This window comes from Marmota monax, unplaced genomic scaffold (assembly GCF_021218885.2).
Source record: "Marmota monax isolate L192 unplaced genomic scaffold, Marmota_monax_Labrador192_F-V1.1 WCK01_AAM20220418_F8-fsc00228, whole genome shotgun sequence".
NCBI lineage: Eukaryota > Metazoa > Chordata > Mammalia > Rodentia > Sciuridae > Marmota > Marmota monax.
The window spans coordinates 333,736-351,851 of record NW_026695240.1 but is presented as its reverse complement, the minus strand read 5'-3'; the positions used below and the strand labels follow the sequence as shown (position 1 = coordinate 351,851).

The window sequence follows — 18,116 nt, the reverse complement described above, 5'->3', positions numbered from 1 at the left end:
CTTAACTGCGATGAGCAAGCTCTTTGTCCAATCGCCGGTGTCTCGGGGAGTCTCCGGTCCAATGAAGACGCGGTGAGGGCGGGGTTTAGGTACACACCCGGAAGTGGGCGCAGGCCTTCTGGCTCGCCGGGGGCCATGGCTGCGGTGGCTACTGCCGCCGAGGGGGTCCCGGCTCGCGGGCCTCCAGGGGAAGTGATTCATCTGAATGTGGGAGGCAAGAGGTGAGTGTGGGAAACTCCTTTGGGCCTCACCCTTGGCAGCTGGGAGCGTGGTGGGAGTACCCGCCTCTCCTGGGGGGAATCCCTGTCCATCAAGAGTTGCTCCGCCCTCTTCTGGAGGCGAGGAGCCTGGAAAAACACCTGGGAGACGGGAGGACCAACTGGATTTGGCGCGAATCCGCACGGTTCCTCGCTCCCTCACCATCGTCGTACCTTGCCTCCACTTACCTTACCCGCTTAGATTCAGTACCTCTCGCCAGACTCTCACCTGGATCCCAGACTCCTTCTTCTCCAGGTGAACGGGAGAGCGAGTTTGGGGCAGGTTTTGAATGGGAAGTTGTGGAGAGCCCTAATTGCCACTGCTCAATCACCTCCCTGCCCGGGCCCCTGACACCTGCTTTGTTTCCCCTTCCCGTAGTCTTCTGAGCGGGCGCATCTCAACTCTGAAAGATGAGACCGGAGCGGTGAGTATGGCAAGAGCTGAAATGGGGTGGCCTACTGGAGGAGGAACAGGACCCCCACTCAGTTTTGCTCTTTGCCTTGTCCATCCTTTGTTCCTCTTTCCCACAGATCTTCATCGACAGGGACCCCACCGTCTTTGCCCCAATCCTCAACTTTCTGCGCACCAAAGAGCTGGATCCCAGGTCGGTGTGAATAACAGGGAGTTCCCCTGCGGTCTAGGCCTCCTATGAAGTCTTTTCTCCCTTTCAGAATGTTCACTTAAGCTCCATTCTGTTAGAATGGAGTTTTGATCAGGTTTAAATTGCTTTGTATTTAGCATTCCCCCAACACACCCACACATTTTCACCATCCATATCTTTGCTCCTTAGAATCTTGATCCTGTCAAAATTAGCTACCCTTCATCATTCTCTATACAATTTCTGAAAACTTCCTCTTAAAAATTCTCAGCCCTGCTGAGCTGGTGCACACCAGCACACCTGTAATCCCAGTGGCCAGAGAGGCTGAGGCAGGAGGATCACAAGTTCAAAGCCAGCCTCAGCCATTTAGCAAGGGGCTAAGCAATGAGCCCCCATCTCTAAATAAAATACAAAATAGGGATGGGGATGTGACTCAATGATCAAGTGCCCATGGTACCCAAAAAAAGAAAAAAGAAAAAGAAAAGAGAAAAAAAAATCCAGGCACAGTGGTGCCTGCCTGTAATCTCAGCAGCTGGGGACCCTGAGGCAGGAGCATCAAAAGTACAAAGCCAGGTTCATAAACTTAGCGAGACCCTGTCTCAAAATAAAAAATAAAAAGGGATGGGGATGTGGCTTAGTGGTTAAGTGCTCCTGAGTTCAAATATTGGTATTAAAGACAAAACAAACAAAATAAAAAATTCTGCCCATTCCCATGCCCCAGACGCTGATCTTTAGTCAATTCTACTACTCAGGGGTGTCCACGGTTCCAGCCTGCTCCATGAAGCCCAGTTCTATGGACTCACTCCACTGGGTAAGTGGGGACCCCCAGTTAGCATCCTCATTGTATGGAAAACCAGCTCTTTACTGAAGCTTCCTAAATTCTCCCTGCCCTTTATCTTCTCTCCTGCAAGAGGGTTGGATTAGAGCTGAGAGCATTAGATTTATCCCTGGCTCTGAGGGGAGTGTTCTGTGGAGAAGGAGGTAAAGAGGGGTCAAAGGGGTCTGCCTCCATACCCCACAAGTCCCAGCTTTGAGTTCTTGCATTGCAGTTCGTCGTCTGCAGCTGAGGGAGGAGTTGGATCGATCTTCTTGTGGAAATGTTCTCTTCAATGGTTATCTGCCTCCGCCAGGTATGCACTCCCAATGGATGGAGGGAAGAGGGGGTGGCCTAAAGACTACATTTCCCACAAGTCTAGCCCTTGGGTACCTATTCTGTGATCCTTAGACATGATGGGAGTTGTTATTTCTGTATCAGATGCTTGGGCTGATTCTTGGAAAGGAAATAGGAAGCGGCAATTTCCTTAAGACAATGGGCCAGTTAGTCATCCTAAACTCCGAAACCTGTGCTAGTGCCTGATGGGTATTGTAGTCCAGGCTTGATTTCCTTGTGGGAAACTTTGAAAGAACTAGGGTCTTTTGCATAGAGTGGAGAGCAACATTAAAGGGGCCACTAGAATCCCCAGGAGACCTAAATCAGCCAATCTACCTGTTGTGAAAATTGTGCTCAGAGGTTGTTGGGAACTTTAATCTACTAGGCTTTGCTGGCAGATTGGCAGAAGGAATAGAGTGGGGAAATTTAAATATGTGTTTTATTTTCCTGTCCTTAGTCAATATCTACTACTTTCATGAAATTTGCTGAATGTAAGACTTATACTATTATTTTCCTTGGTTTGTCTTCATTTTCAAAAATATCATTTTAAACAGAAGCTTTATAGCACTACCTTTATACCATCAATAACAAGGCAGACATGAAAATAAAACCCAAACATAGCAGCATCATTAGATTCCGGGTAGATACTATTGCCTGCCGAGGGTGCAGGTTTCTATTTATTAGGAGGAAGATTAGCAAATATTGAAGAGCAGCACCAAACTGAGCTTGCTCTGTGATGGACTCAAGGACACTGAAAAAAGAAGTAACCCACTGTGAGACTCAGTGGCATTGAATGGCTTGTCCCAGCACCAGGATACTGTGCTCCATATGTAGGGAAACCCGTATTTGTGAGAGTTCAAATGCTTGCAACCTGAAAGCCATGATTTCAATTACTGTCACTCTGCCACTTCCCCCCACTCTAGTATTCCCAGTGAAACGGAGAAACAGGCACAGCCTGGTGGGGCCCCAGCAGTTAGGCGGACGCCCGGCCCCTGTTCGACGGAGCAACACGATGCCCCCCAACCTGGGTAATGCAGGGCTGCTGGGTCGGATGCTGGAGGAGAAAGCCCCTCCCTCCCCCTCAGGTGAGTTTCTATCTTCTGGGAGCTCAGGAAAGCTGGTAGGCTCCTGGGAGGTCCTGTGACCTGCTCTGATCCTTCTCTTTCCCCCTCAGGGCAACCAGAAGAGCCGGGGATGGTGCGCCTCGTGTGTGGACACCACAGCTGGATTGCAGTGGCCTATACCCAGTTCCTTGTCTGCTATAGGTGCTGGGAGGAGGGGGTGGCTAGGAGGCTCTGAGCACTGTGGATGGACAGTCAGGGCTGGCAGTGAGGGTCAATGACATCCTTCCAATCCTACAGGCTGAAGGAAGCATCTGGCTGGCAGCTGGTGTTTTCCAGCCCCCGCCTGGACTGGCCCATCGAACGCCTGGCACTCACAGCCCGTGTGCCTGGTGGGGCTTTGGGTGAACATGACAAGATGGTGGCCGCAGCCACTGGCAGCGAAATCCTGTTGTGGGCTCTACAGGCAGAAGGTGGTGGCTCTGAGATAGGTATGACCCCAGACCTTTTCTAGAACCCTCTGCCCTGTGGAATTCGGTGGCCTGTTACAAATTCTCCAACCCATAAGAATGCTGTTTGATATGTTTGCCCCATTGAACAACCTAACCCTTCAGCATTCCATGTCCTCTTGAAATTCCTTGGCCTATTCAGAAAATCCACCACTTGTAATTCTCTTCTCCATTAGAGCCTCTGCCCTGTTAGATCTCTTTGCTGTGTTGGAATGCTGCATGACAGTAGACTCTCCGAGCCTGTGACAGTCTGTGTGGCTGAGAACTTCTGACTTTTTAGACCAATCTTTCCCCCTGAAACAATCCTCATAAGAATCCTCTGTCACCACTAGAGGTTTTTGCTTTGTTGGAAATCTCAGTGTGTTAGAAGTCCACACCTCCCTGGAGTCCCACATCCGTCACAAATCCCCTGTAACTCCTGCTGGAATCTCCTACCCTGTGAGGATTCCATGGCCCAGTGGAATCTTCTGGCACCTTGTGTTCCTGCTGCCATTCTCCTCCCTGCTGAAGTCCTCCTTTCCCCCCACAGGGGTCTTCCACTTGGGGGTGCCTGTGGAGGCCTTGTTCTTCGTGGGGAACCAGCTCATCGCCACAAGCCACACAGGGCGCATCGGGGTGTGGAATGCTGTCACCAAGCACTGGCAGGTTAGAGTTCTGGCCAGTCCCCTTCCCAAGTGTCCAGACTCTATGGACTCAGGGCGTGGTTCTTTTCTGCCCCACTGTCCCTGGAGAGAGGCAGAAAACCCAGTGGTGGGCCAGAGCCTGCAGGTGTCTGATAAAGACCTGTGGAGCACTGAGGAGGGGTGACAGAGTTCACATGAAGGCTGGATGGTTTTGGAAAGGAGCGGGGATTCTCTGGGCGCTGGATGGGGAAGCAGGTGTTGGGAGGTGATGTAGGAGGCAGGAACCCAGAGAGAGACATGCGAACATCTGTCACTCTGAACTCACCCCAGGCCATGTCCAAAATGTTTAAAAAAAAAAAAATCTGCAGCCAGGCATGGTGGCACATGCCTGTGATCCTGGTGGCTGGGGAGGCTGAGGCAGGAGGATCCCAAGTTCAAAGCCAACCTCAGCAACTCAGTGAGACCCTGCCTCTAAATAAAATACAAAAAAGGGCTGGGGATGTGGCTCAGTGGTTACGTGCCCCTGGGTTCAATCCCTGGTACCAAAAACAACAACAACAACAACAAAAACACCCCCCCAAAACAACAAACCTGCAGTTTTTTTTTTTTTTTTTGTCCTACAAAACTGATTGTTTGGGAGGCAGAGGAGACAAAGAGAAACAAATAGAAACAGAAAATCAGAAAGAGGGCACAGAGGAAAGCCAGGACTGATTGACTGAGGGGACAGGGGACATAGAGACACAGGGGGGATGGATTATAATCAGGAATAGAGAGTAGAAGAGAGGCCAGGAGACACTCAGGGACAGAGTCACAGGAAGAGCCAGAGGAAGATGGGCAGAGAGAGGCTGGGAGAAGTGGGCCGTGGGGCCCGGGTAGGTTCTGGGGAGGAGGGCGGGCTGGCCCAGCCCTGCATCCCTGCGCTGCCTGGCCCCAGGTTCAGGAGGTGCAGCCCATCACAAGCTACGATGCAGCCGGCTCTTTCCTCCTCCTGGGATGCAGCAACGGCTCCATCTACTATGTGGGTGAGCAGAGGCAGCCCTGGATGTGGGAGGGCAGGGCCAGACTAGGCACCCACAAACAAACCCACTCTCTGCCCATTCCAGATGTGCAGAAGTTCCCCCTGCGCATGAAGGACAATGACCTCCTTGTCAGCGAGCTCTACCGGGACCCTGCAGAGGATGGGGTCACTGCCCTCAGTGTCTACCTCACTCCCAAAACCAGTAAGCTCTGACCAGCTTCCACCCCTGCCATTTCCAGCCAGGCCCAGCCTGCAGTTCTCTTCCAGCTTGTGTGATATGTCATGGGATTTATGAGAAGGAGGGATAGATTCGGTTCTCATTTAGTCATTCAACAAACATTTCCATAAGCACTATTCCAGGTGCTGAACAGGCCTGCCTCTCTGCCAGAGGCACAGTGGACCACTGGCCATTCATCTTTGTATTTCTTTTCCATCTCTGATCAGGGCATGATGTGCATGTTCATAAAACCAAGAGGATGCATGTTTTATAGTGGACAAATCCAAGTTTTTATTTAGGACAGTTTTTTGTTTTTTGTTTTGGTACCAGGGATTGAACCCGGGGCACTTAACCACTGAGCTACATTCCCAGCCCCCCCAGCCCCTTTTTTGTACTATTTATTTATTTATTTTTGAGTACCAATGATTGAACTCAGGGGCACTCAACCCTTGAGCCCCATACACAGCCGTATCTTGTATGTGAATTTTATTTAGAGACAGTGTCTTGCTGAGTTGCTCAGGGCCTCACTGAGTTGCTGAGGATGACTTTGAGTTCTCGATCCTCCTGCCTCAGCCTCCCGAGCTGCTGGGATTACAGGTGTGCGCCACTGTGCCTGGCTTGTTTTGTTTTCTTGATGTTAAATGTAGAAAAAAGGTACACTTTGGTTTTCAGACAATTTGCATACCACAAAATTCACCTTTTTTTGTTTTTGGCAGAGCTAGAGATCAAACCCAGGGATTTGCTAGGCAAGCACTCTTCTGAGTTACACCCCCAGCCAAATTCACCATTTCGAAGTGCACAATTCAGTGTGTTTTAGTATATTTAGAAAGTTGTGTGACCGTCACCACCATCCGATTCCAGAACTCACCAGTCCTCCCTCCTGACAGCCCTGGACACCACTTATCTACTCTCTGTTCCTATGGATTTGCTCATTCTGGACATTCCATGTAAATGGCACGAATCCTGCAGTACGTGACCTTCTGTATCTGGCATTACTCACTTAACATAATGGTTATTTTTTTAATGGTTTGTGCTTTCTGATCTTCACCTACCCAGGTTGCAAATTAAACTTTGCATCTCAGGTAAAAAGGGTCTCCCATAGTTGCCTAGGCTGGCCTTGAACTTGCAATCTTCCTGACTCAGCCTCCCTCATAGCTGGGATTACAGGTGTGTGCAACCCCGGCCTGGCCTGCCCAAGGTTTGATGCCTGTCTGTGTTACTGTGTGTAACACTAATCCACGGCCAGTGGGTATAAAATGAATGTGAAATATGGAAACCATGTTCCTTAACTTGGTTCATTAAGTTTCCGAGGCTCTCAAAATGGAAAGTCGGCTGCAGCGGGAGTCCTCAGACTCACTGGGCCACATTCTCGTGTCTGTCTGTCTGTCTGTTCTGCCCCTTTCTCCGATGCCATCTCTGTTTTTCTGTCTCCGTCTTTGTAACCCTCCATGTGATTCCACTTCTCAGTCCCCACGCCTCTGTTTCCCCACCTCTCTTCCCTCTTCTACGGGCTCCGTCTCTGTCCCTGGGTCTCTGCTCTGGCCTTTGGCTCCTGGTGCCTCCGTCGCCCACACCAGCTCACCACTTCGCCCTCTCCTTTCTGGCTTCGGCTCTGTTCTGAGCCGGGTCTTTCTCTCTGCCCTGGTTTCTGTCTCTCCATGACATGGGGCCTCTCTTTGTCCTTGGCTCCTCACCAGGTGACAGTGGAAACTGGATTGAGATCGCCTATGGCACCAGCTCAGGGGGGGTACGGGTCATCGTGCAGCACCCTGAGACAGTGGGCTCAGGGCCCCAGCTCTTCCAGACCTTCACTGTGCACCGCAGCCCCGTCACAAAAATCATGCTGTCAGAGAAGCACCTCATCTCAGGTGGGTCTACCCACAGGTGACCTGCAACAGCTCAGGTGGGAGTATGAAGCCGGGAAGCTAAGGATTTCCGTGGGAGGGGGATGCTGTGCAGGGGAGAACCCACCAGGGAGGGTGATTGCAGAAGTGATAGAAGACTGTTAAGGAACCGGCCTGAGAGGGAGTGAATTGGACTCAATGCAGTGCAGTTGAACAAGCGTTTATTGAGCATCTAATGTATGCCAGGCACAGGGGATACAGTGATGCACAAAACAGATCAGGTCTCTGCCCTTGTGGAGTTAACATTGCAGTGGGGACGGCACAGGAGATAAATAAGTAAACATGTAGCTGGGTTTAGCTCATTGTTGGAGTTTTTGCCTGGCATGCTCAAGGCCCTGGGTTCTGTCCCCAACATTGCTAAATAAGGAAAGAAAACCAGGAATGGTGGCTCAGCTACTCCAGGGGCCTGAGGCAAGAGAATCTCAAATTCAAGGTCAGCCTGGGCAAAGTAGTAAGACCCTATCTCAAAAAAATAGAAACAAAACTAAATAGTAACAAATAAGCACTGGGTGACGAAAAGGGCCATGAATAAAAATGAAGTGGTAGCCAGGTGCAGGGGCACACACCTGTAATCCGGCTACTGGGGAGCCTGGGGCAGGAGGATCACAAGTTGAGGCCATCCTAGACAACTTTAGCAAAACTCTGTCTCAAAATAAAAAGGGCTGGGGATGTTGCTCAGTGGTGGCGTGCGCCTGGGTTCATTCCCCAGTGTCACCAAAAAGCAAGGTGAAGTGGTATATGGCTATAAAATGTCAACCTAAATAAAACAGAGTCTTCAAAGAATAATGAGAGGAATAGCAGAGCATTGCAATGGGAACACATGGCCTAGTGAACTCTGGGCACATTCCAAGAGGTGCAAGGGGGCCCCGGCTCCTCCACCCTACGGGGGATTGAACCCGGGGTGCCCTACCATTGACTGTATTTCTAAGTTGCTGAGGCTGGCCTTGAACATGTGATCCTCGTGGCTCAGCCTCCGGAGTCCCTGGGATTGGCAGAGTCTTTGTTATGGTTACTGTCAGGCAGTCGGCCATAGGAACCCTTCCTTCACGGCCTCTCAGCTTTATTTACTCTTGTGTTAGAGTTGACCCAGGGACTCCGTTTTCACTCTGATAACTTTCACATTTCCTTCACAAGAGCACAGGAGTTGTGGAGAGGGATGGGTCAGGCAGGGCCTGTCTGAGGAAGGACCTTTGAGCAAACTTGAGGGGATGAGCTGTGCAGAGCAGCAGGGACAAGCATTCCAGGCAGAGGGAACAGGCATTGCAAAGACTGAGGTGAGAGGATGTTTGATGTGTCTGAGGGAAGAGCAGGGAGCCCCTGGGCCTGCGGTGGGGTAAGCAACAAGGAAAATGCGAGATGAGGGCAGAGAGGTGACAGGCAGCAGCCAGGCGGGGGGGGGGGGGGGACCTCTGAGCAGAGGAGGGAGGTGGCTGACTTAGGTGTTCCCAGGCCGTTTCTGACTGCATGTGGGAGAAGAGTGTCGGGACAGAATTGGAACCGGGAGCCCAGGGAGGGGGCTGCTGTGATGGTCCAGCAGGAGATGAGACAGGACCAGGGTGAAGGCTGTGGACAGGGTGACTAACATGAGATTAGGTTCTGGAACCATTTTTGAGAAAGAGCCAGCAGAATTTTGGCCATTTGGAATTGTGGGGAGAGAAAATTCTCTGGAAGGGAAGAATGAGGAGAGGGCTGGATCCTGGCAACTCTGCAGGGCTCATCCTGAGGCTCAGGAAGGCTGGGCAGGGTTGACACCACAGCCAGGCCCGACCTTACACGTCCGGTCTCCGCAGTCTGTGCTGACAACAATCACGTGCGGACATGGTCTGTGACGCGATTCCGAGGCATGATCTCCACCCAGCCCGGCTCCACCCCACTCGCATCCTTCAAGATCCTGGCGCTAGAGTCAGCCGATGGGCACGGTGGCTGCAGTGCTGGCAACGACATCGGTGCCTACTGACCCCTGGCCCCTTCCCCACTAATGTGCTGGACCCAGTGGGCTCCCACTAACCCACCAGCTGACCTGGTCAACTTCCACTCCATTGATTGCTGACCCCTGTTGACCTCTACTGGGTTGCACCTGACCCCTCTCGACCTTCTTTGATTCCTAAATGATACCTGTTTACCTCTGTCATCCCCATTGATTCCTACTGCCAGCCACCTGGCCCAGGACCCCTCATGGACCTAAACTCTACTGACCTTTGCGACCTACCCCACCCTACCAGACCCTGGCCAACCCAGGAGCCTGGGGGGTGGGGCCAGGTCTGGGAGGGTGCTCCGCAGTGGGAAGGGGCAGGGCCTTAGGGTCTGGAGGCCCAGGGGGCCCTGGCCAGCCCTGCCCTTGCTTCTGCCTGTCCAGGCCCCTACGGTGAGCGGGACGACCAGCAGGTGTTCATCCAGAAGGTGGTGCCCAACGCCAGCCAGCTCTTTGTGCGTCTTTCATCCACTGGACAGCGGTGAGACTGGTCCCCCAAATGGGGAGGTGGTCGGGGGAGGACAAGGTGCAGCTGGGTCTTGGAGGCCAGAAAGCGGTCCTAGCCAAGGGACACGGAAGGAGTGAAGGCTGGCAGGGCGAACGGCCCAGTGGACTTGGCGACTGGAGGGATGAAAGGCGCGAAAGGCCTGGGGGAGGCGAAGCTGGAGGATTCTCAGGCCAGTGCACGGGTGGGACAGGGCGGGCAGAGTCATGGCCGGATGGGGCCCAGGAAGCTGTGGGATCCCAGAGCTCTGCTCACTCCGGCCTGGAGGGTGGCTTGAAGAGAGGACTCTGAGCAGGAGAGAGGAAAGAAGGGCAGGAGAGAGTGTGGCCGGCGAGGAAGCAGGAGGGCAAGGACTGAGAAGACCCAAAGGCCAAAGGCCAGGTGCCTGAGGTGGGGTGGGCGGCAGGAGAGGGCAGGTCTTGTCAGTCATGTGGGAGAGCCGAGGTGTCATCCCGGTGTAGTAGCGTCCCAGGGACCTGAGGGCCAACAGGAGTCGCCTCAGAGGCCAAGACCCAGGTGCCTGGTGCAAGAGGGAGGAGGCAGGTGTGGAGAGATGCCAGGTGGCAGCGGGTAGCAGGTGGGGGAAGCCTCTGGATGAGGCTTGAAGAGGGGAACAGGGACAAGCAGCAGATCTGGGGAGACTCTGAGGTGCAGTGGGCATCATGGTGAGTGGACGGAGCCGGGGTGTCCAAGAGGCCGCTGGTGCTCAAGGAAAACATGGATTGGCAGCCGTAAAGATTGGGGGTGGTGATTGGAGGGGCAGGAACTGAAGCTACGTGGTGAGGCACCTGGGAAAGGGATGCGGGGACAAGGGACCCAGCTGGGTTCTGGCTGTGCAGAGTGACCGCTCGCGCCTTGCGCCCCCTTAGCGTGTGCTCGGTGCGCTCAGTGGACGGCTCACCCACCACCGCCTTCACCGTGCTGGAGTGCGAGGGCTCCCGGCGGCTGGGCTCCCGGCCCCGGCGCTACCTGCTCACTGGCCAAGCCAACGGCAGCCTGGCCATGTGGGATCTGACCACCGCCATGGACGGCCTTGGCCAGGCCCCTGGTACTCGCCACCCTACCCCAAACCCAGCTAGCCCTCACCCACCCAGGCCGTCTGGAACCTTCCTGGGCATGCTCCCTGCCCACGCCCTTGCCCTCTGGCCCCCTGCCTTCTCCTTTGGCCCCTTTTCCCACCCGCCAACCCCTCCATGCCCTTCCCTCAGCCGCTGACCCTGCCCATCAGTCTCTGTGCCCTCCCACCTGTCCAGCCCTGGTGCTCGCAGTGTGGCCCTGTCCCTTGCACCCCAGGCCCTGTCTCCCGCTGAACCCTGGGTCCTTGCCCCTCAGCAGGTGGCCTGACAGAGGAAGAGCTGATGGGACAGCTGGAGCAGTGGGAGCTGGCCCCCCTGGCTTCCTCTCGGGGCTCTCTGCCCAGCGCCTCGCCCCGGGCCTCCCTCACCAGGTAGCTGCCGTGAGGAAGGGGACAGCGGGGAGGCCTGGGGGGCCACTGCCGGGTGCCGGTCCTCACTCTCCCACCCCTCAGTCTACACTCAGCCTCCAGCAACACCTCCCTGACTGGCCGCCGTGGCAGCCCAAGCCCCCCGCAGGCAGAAGTGCGGCGCCGTGGGGGCAGCTTCGTGGAACGCTGCCAGGAACTCGTGCGGAGTGCACCAGAGCCCCGCCGGCCACCAACACCAGCCCCTCGGCCCTCCACCTCCACGGGGCTTGGGGCTCCCCTCACGCCTCCGAAGAAGAATCTCAATGAAACTTCCTTTTGAACACTGCCATGGTGCCTTTGGATACCCTGACCCCAGGGAACTCAGGTGCCTCCTCCTGGCTTTCTGTTGGAGCCCTGGGTTCAGGGCCAGGTCCTCCTCAGAGTGGTCACTGTTACTAGGTCCCAATCTTCCCCCCTTTTCTGGAAGCCAAAGCTGTCCTTTCCAATAAAGTCCTCATTGCCAAATCCTTGTTTGCATTCTTGGTGGGTTTTGGGATCCCCAGGAACAGGATGAAAGAGGGGGAGCCCTGATCAGTTTCCTGAGTGTAAACAGAACAATCTACCTCTCCCGATTTAAGCAAAAAAGGGAATGTATTGACTTAAGTATTGGCTTCAGGCATGGCTGGATCCAGGGATTCAGAATGTCTTTCTGTCTCTTGCCTTTACTTTCCTCTGGGACGCATCATCTTCAGTCAGGTCCTCTGTCTCTCTCTCTGGGGCAAGATGATTCCATGAAGCTCCTTAGCATCTCTCTCTCTCTCTCTCTCTCTCTCTCTCTCTCTCTCCCCCTCCCTCCCTCCCTCCCTCTCATGAATCAGAATCACAGGATAGATTCTTATTGGTTGAATTGAATCAGATAAGTATTCCCAAGCCAATCACCCTGGCCAGTGTGAGGAAGGGCTTCTGTTGTCCCAGCCTGGGTCACGAACCCTCATGAGCTAGGAGGTGAGGTCAGCCCCATGTAAGCAGAGCAGAAAAGCAGTTCCTGAAAAGAGTATTAGGGTAATGTTACTTCAGAAAAGGAAGGATGGCTACAGGCAGTCAGAAACACTGATGGCAGCTGTCATTGCTGTGTCCTTAACATTCGTACCCCAGATCTCGACACTCCAAACATCTTGTCCAACATCCCTGGATGCCCAGTCCCTTTCCTGTGTGGGAGACAGTTTCAGCTCAATCTAGCCTGATGTTTTGAATTTTCCCTCCAAAATCTTGCCTGTTCCTCTGGTCACATCCTCAGGGAGGTTTTCTGCATCTTAAAGAGGAGAGAAAATGGGCCAGACTAGGAGCAAGGAATTTTAGAATATGATAATCCAGAATTTCTGGAACATTAGAGTTTCTGAAACATACTGGAGAGAGGTCTAGAATGCTAGGGAATCTAGAACCTAGGGTTATCCTGGAGTGCTAGTGGATTAGCAATATTAGGGTTCTCGACTGCATATTAGGGAATCTAGACTGGTGATGCTTCTGACAAAAAGACCTGGAAGAAAGTCAATGATTCTAGAATAGGAAAGTATCAAGAAATGTCTGTGACTCTCCACCAGTAGGAATATTTCGCTTGGATTCTAGCACGCTATGAATTACTATAGGATACAGAAAAAAGTCTGAATTAATAGGGTATCTTAAGAATGGGAGAAGCTGTGGACCGTTAAGCCTTCCACAGCATTAGAGGGTTTGTTTGCATTCCAGGAAATCTCTATGGCATGAGGTTCTAGATTGTCAGAGAATTTAGAACACAAAGGGAGACCTAAAAGGTGAGTGATTCTAAAACCTGGGTGTTCCAGAATGCCTATGTATCTCAAGTTCAACTTTTTTTTTTCCCCCATGGGCCAGGATATTCAAAACACTGGGAGATGTTTGAATGTTAGGAATTTCTTGAGTGTGTGTGTGTGGGAGGGGGGCTTAGAATGTCAGGGAATATCAAATAATGTTTGCAGATCTAGAATATTGAGGTCATTTTTCCCATGCCAGGGAACTCTTGTATTTCTGGAATGCTCATGATTCTATAAGTAATAGAGCTATGGAGTGTGGTCAAATATAGAACACTGAAGAGTTGTTGTTTTTTTAAATCTAATATTAGGGATAAAACAGTGTGTGGATAGGAAGAAGCTTCTGGAATGCCAGGGATGTAGAACTTTGAGGACTTCTAAAGGGTTGAGATCAGATCAGGATCCAGGGACAATATACGCACAAACCCAGGAGATAGTGAGAGATTGGGAAACGGGGACTCCAAATTCTGGGGGGAAGTGAAGCTGATTCCATCCCCGGAAGTTGCAGTGGTGAGCCAGAGGCTGTTGCCTAGCAACGAGCATTGAAGATGCCCTGGATCCCAGGCGGAAGGGAGAAATTTCAGCAGCGCCCCCAGCAAATGCTCCAGCCACAGGGTAGGAGGTGGGGAGGGAGGAAAAGGTGAGGGATACTATGTCCCTCAGGGCCACGTGAGCAGGGATCTTGAGGCCAAACAAAAGCAGGGGAGACGGAGCACAGTCAGTGGGCAGAGCGGAGCACTCCATCATCGCACTGGGTCAGTCCACGAATGACCGTGAGTGAGGCTTGACTGCCACCTTTACTGCTCTAGGGGGCTGTGTCTCTGGACCGTGGGTGGGCCCAGATTTCTAGGTGTCAGTGTGGGATGGAGGCGTGGATTGCTGTAGGTGGCAGTGACAGGTCTAAGTGTGGCTATGTGAGTCATGTGTGTGCTGCTTCACGGGGGAGGGGGTGGCAAAGGGATCTCCTGTCCGCGTTGGTCCTGCACACCTTCCATTGGAAATAGCAGAGTAGCGGGTGGGAGCGAAGCTGAATCATTTTCTGTTATTCTGAGATGAGCCCTGCTGTCAGGGTGTGTGGCCTACTACCTGGTTTGGGCACTGGTGTACCGGGCTAACTCTATAGATGTAGAAACCTTAAAAATTAAACTGCTTTGAAGAAATGAGGCCTGGAACTGAGAAGTGGGACAAACAGGGAAAGGGGGGGGGGTTGGGATCCTAAGTGTGGGACTGTGTCCCAGTTTTCGGTAAGAAGGGGGGTGTGGCTTGGAGCTCAAAAAAGGTGACTAGGGGGCAGGGTCTGAACGTCTAGGGCTGTGCCCTGGGGGAAGGGGCGGGGCTTGTAGTTTGGAGAAAAGAGCGCGAGTACCTGGAATTTTATAAAGGAAGGAACTGAACTTGAGACGCTGTGCGTTTGTAGGTTGTGAGCAGGACTTGAAGCCTGTTATTCACTAAAGAGGGTGTGAACCGGGCCTACGGCTCCTTATGGCTTAGGATTTCTAACAGTGGAGGTCCTTAGGCCTGGAACTCTCGAAGGAGAAAGTCTGCAATTCTGGGAATGGGAGCATGCTCTTGGGAGACTTTAAGGATTCGGGCAGGAAAGGGGGTCTGGTATCTTCTAGGGGCAGGAATGGAGATGGGTGCAGGAGGGTTCAGAGCTGGGAGTCCCCTGGGAGCAGATTTGTGGGTCAGGGATGGAGTCTGGGTCGACTGAATAGCAGAGGTTTGGAGGAACAAGTTTTCACAGGTGGTGAGTCTGGAACCACGAAGGATAGGACCTTGGACAGGCCCAATGTGGACCTGAGCCGTTCATATCAGCCAGACCTGGGGTCTAGTGCAGGATTGGCATTCATTCCCAGAACCTTAAGCGTGGGAGGGGGGCTCACAAGGGAGCTTCTACCCTTTACAGCAGCGAGAGAACTCAATTCCGACCAAGTTGCCCCAGAACTGTGAGTGAGGGATGACGCCTGCCAGCAGGAGTCTTGCTTAGGGGTCCTTGCTCCGCCCTCTTACCCCTACCAATTGTACGCACCCCTCATTTGGGGCCCCTGCTCCACGAGAAGGTTCACAGAGTCAGTACCTAACTCTTGACTTCCTCTCACCTCCGGACGAACTCGAGACCGCAGAGCCCCCGCCGGCACCTGTCAGTCTATCCCCTCCCTTGCCACCTCGGGATTGGCGGCGCGGGGAGCGCTAGCAGTGCAGGGTTCTGATTGGCGGGAAGTTCGCAGCCCCCGGCGCGGATTATGGAGAAAGTGAGTAGTCCTGGGGCGGGGGCGGGGGCGGGGGCGGGGCTGCGAGGAGCCGGACCCGCTGGACAGATCGCCAGCCAGGACCCGGGACTCCGCGCCCGACAAGATGCGGCGCCCTGGTCTCAGAGGCCGCCGCCCCCTCCTGCTGGTGCTGCTGCTACCGCTCCTCTCAGCCACCGCTGCCACCGTGGGCCCCAGCCCCAGCCCCAGCCAGGCCGTCCAGGTCCCGTTGGTTTCGAGTCGCCCGGCCGGGTAAGCCGCACTGGAGACCCTTCTTCCTTGTGCCCCCTCTACTCCAAAGTCTGGTGATCTGGGGGAACCAGAAATTCAGATTTAGGGGAACACGAACCCACTGCTTCAGTGAGAGGAATCGAAGACCATGATTCTTGGATCTATTTCGGACCCCGATTTTGTAGGAGTGAGGATCCGGAGAGTACTGAGACTCTAAGAGGAGGGTCTCCTCCAATGGTGTGGAGATGGATAAGGCTCCAGGGAATACTGGGGTTTATTGGGGAAAGGTTTTGAATTTTAGAATAAGAGAGATGGGTGGGGCTCTCGAGCTAGAATGGAGTTCCCCAAGTTTTTTTAGGTGCTCAAAAAGGAAGGGTATTAATTATGAGGTTCCAAAGGGACTTTATGCTGGAGTTGAGATGTTCTGGATTTCTAAGGTGGGGGTACTGCATTAATTTAAAAGGACCTTTGGATTTTTCTAATAGAGTAGGAAGACGTGGACGCTTGGGTGGATGGCGGAGGGACTTGAGGAGAGGGGGGTGTGTGTGTTGGAAGGGGAGTTCTTCAGGTTTTATTAAGGTTGGGGATGCTCTATTTCCCAGAATTAGAGAACTCTAGGTACCAGTGATTTCGCGGCAAGAGATCTGGGTTATCCTGTAGACTGTAGATTTGGGGGATTAAAGTCACCCCTACTGTTTGCGGGTGACGAGTTCGAAGGAAAATCTGCCCAACACCCTCACCCCCCGCCCGGCGGCCTTGAGCTCGGTTACAAAGGCTCTGGGCTCTGCTCCCGCCTAGGTCTCTGCGAATGCGTTTAGTAACCCGAGCCGCGCGGGGGGCGGGGCCGGGAAGGGGTTAACCCGGAGAAAACACGGGAGGGATGACGGCGGGATTGGGGGTCTCGGAGGCTTCCCCCACTCTGGCGGCCTCCACCACCGGGCCCCACTCGTGTGAAAGGATTCCACATGGTGGATATCCCTTTCTCAGAATCCTCCACTGATTTCCCAGGGCCTGAACCGGCTCACTTGTCCAACGCCCCCCCCCCCCTTAGCCTAGGGATAATGGACTTGTCTGGGGGGCCCTTGCGACGCACTTTTGCTGGAGTTGGAGGCTGAGCCACTGAGACGCGCTGCGCGCGGAGATGTTTCCAGGAAAGACCCCTTCTTCCCGGTCAATCAGAAAACAGGCTCAAAGATCAGGAGACGCTGGTTGCAGGACACCCAGCGAGCAAGAACAGGAATGGGCTATTAAGTCGGTTCCTGGGATTCTTAGTCCTGAGCTGTGACTTCTTCAGTATCGAGTTCCACCTCAGCACTCTGATGAACCCACAGTCGAAAGGGATGCCGCTGAGGTCTGTGGACTTGGCGCCACCTGCCGACCAGACTCAGGATGACGGCTGAGTCCCAGCTAGGGACGTAAGGGAGGGCGGAGTTCTAGATCCAGACAGCAGAGGCTTGGAAATGCACTTAGAAACGTTCTTTTGTTATTTTTTAAAAATATTTTAAAATATATTTCTCAATAAGGCCTAAGTGCCAAACCTACTTCATAAGACACATAAAAGTAAGTTTTCTCCACTGCTGGAGAATCTAAGCCAATATTCCTCTTAACATTGTATAGATGGGAAACTTAGACATGCAGAGAAGTGCCCCAAGTTAGTCACAATTATTCTGAGATTCCCTCAAGCCTTGTCTTGGTTCCCCCCAGATCTCCTTTGGGGAATTCTGGGGTGCTAGAAGTCTGAGTAACTTCCATGCCCCTATTGATAGCGTTGCTGCTTGTCGCTGCTGCCTAGGCCAGACACCCAGGAGGAGCCGCTGCATCCGAGGTGGGTTCTTCTGAATGAGTGGAGTATGTCAGGGGGTGAAAGGAGGTAGCAGCAGAGGGGCAGGGGAGAGAGCTCCCTTTTTCAGCCCTCATCCCAGTTGGAGAGCTGGATGCACTTGATGGAGGGAGAGACTCAACCCCTTCTTTCCCCACTTAGTCCCTGGCTGTCTCCAAAGCCTCCTGCAGGGTCCGAAGCTGCCCGCCTGAAAAGTGCAGAGACCCTCAGCGGTGCCTCTCCCCAATACCTCCCGTGCCAAGTCCCAGTCCCAGCACAAGGAAGAGACAGGTGTCCCTTAACTGGCAGCCACTGACGTGAGTCTGTGATTCCTCCTCTATTAGATCCTCCCTTGGGAAATGCTAGCTTTGCCACCATTTCCTCTCTCCTTCTGTTCTCCTCTCTTTTCTGTCTTTCATAGTTTTTGTCTCAGTTTCTTCTCCAAGAGTCTGAAGAACACTCAAGGCCTGTTCCCCATAAACCGGTTGCCGGGAGAATATTGGGCAGAGCCGCTACTGGGAGACCTTCTCCTAGTGTGGGATGCCCTTTCCTTGCGGGTGGGGGTCGACTTAACTGCGGTGACGGTCGCTTCTCCTCCCCTTCCCACCCAGACTGCAGGAGGCCCGAGATCTGCTGAGCCGACGGCGGCCCCGAGGGCCAGGGAGCCGGGCACTGCAGAAAAGGAGGCCCCCACAGCGCGCCCCTGCCGGCCAGACCCAGGGTAAGAACATCCGCCCTTCCTCCGCCTGGGGG

At 53.4% G+C, this 18,116-nt stretch overlaps 1 protein-coding gene and 1 long non-coding RNA gene across 2 annotated transcripts; both read left to right on the top strand.

The window, feature by feature from the left end:
* Positions 1–76: 76 nt before the first annotated feature.
* Positions 77–11,763, top strand: Shkbp1 (SH3KBP1 binding protein 1). Its single transcript, XM_046440165.2, has 18 exons — positions 77–221; positions 460–513; positions 637–682; positions 789–862; positions 1,609–1,667; positions 1,906–1,986; positions 2,930–3,091; positions 3,181–3,271; positions 3,368–3,558; positions 4,106–4,221; positions 5,134–5,221; positions 5,303–5,419; positions 7,132–7,302; positions 9,129–9,284; positions 9,695–9,791; positions 10,685–10,863; positions 11,148–11,262; positions 11,344–11,763. The coding sequence occupies exons 1-18, from the start codon at positions 136–138 to the stop codon at positions 11,576–11,578; spliced, it is 2,118 nt and encodes a 705-aa protein (XP_046296121.1). The 5' UTR covers positions 77–135; the 3' UTR covers positions 11,579–11,763.
* A 1,859-nt stretch (positions 11,764–13,622) lies between these two features.
* LOC131424000 (uncharacterized) lies at positions 13,623–17,770 on the top strand. Its single transcript, XR_009226338.1, has 3 exons — positions 13,623–13,837; positions 17,311–17,369; positions 17,545–17,770. It is a non-coding gene; the product is annotated as an uncharacterized LOC131424000 (long non-coding RNA).
* Positions 17,771–18,116: the final 346 nt, after the last annotated feature.

Bases quoted from the DNA above. Each gene is read 5' to 3' on its own strand.
- Shkbp1 (XM_046440165.2), top strand. From the start codon at position 136: ATGGCTGCGGTGGCTACTGCCGCCGAGGGGGTCCCGGCTCGCGGGCCT. The intron at 5,222-5,302 runs GTGAGCAGAGGC...TGCCCATTCCAG, and splicing joins CGGCTCCATCTACTATGTGG to ATGTGCAGAAGTTCCCCCTG. The intron at 5,420-7,131 runs GTAAGCTCTGAC...GCTCCTCACCAG, and splicing joins CTACCTCACTCCCAAAACCA to GTGACAGTGGAAACTGGATT.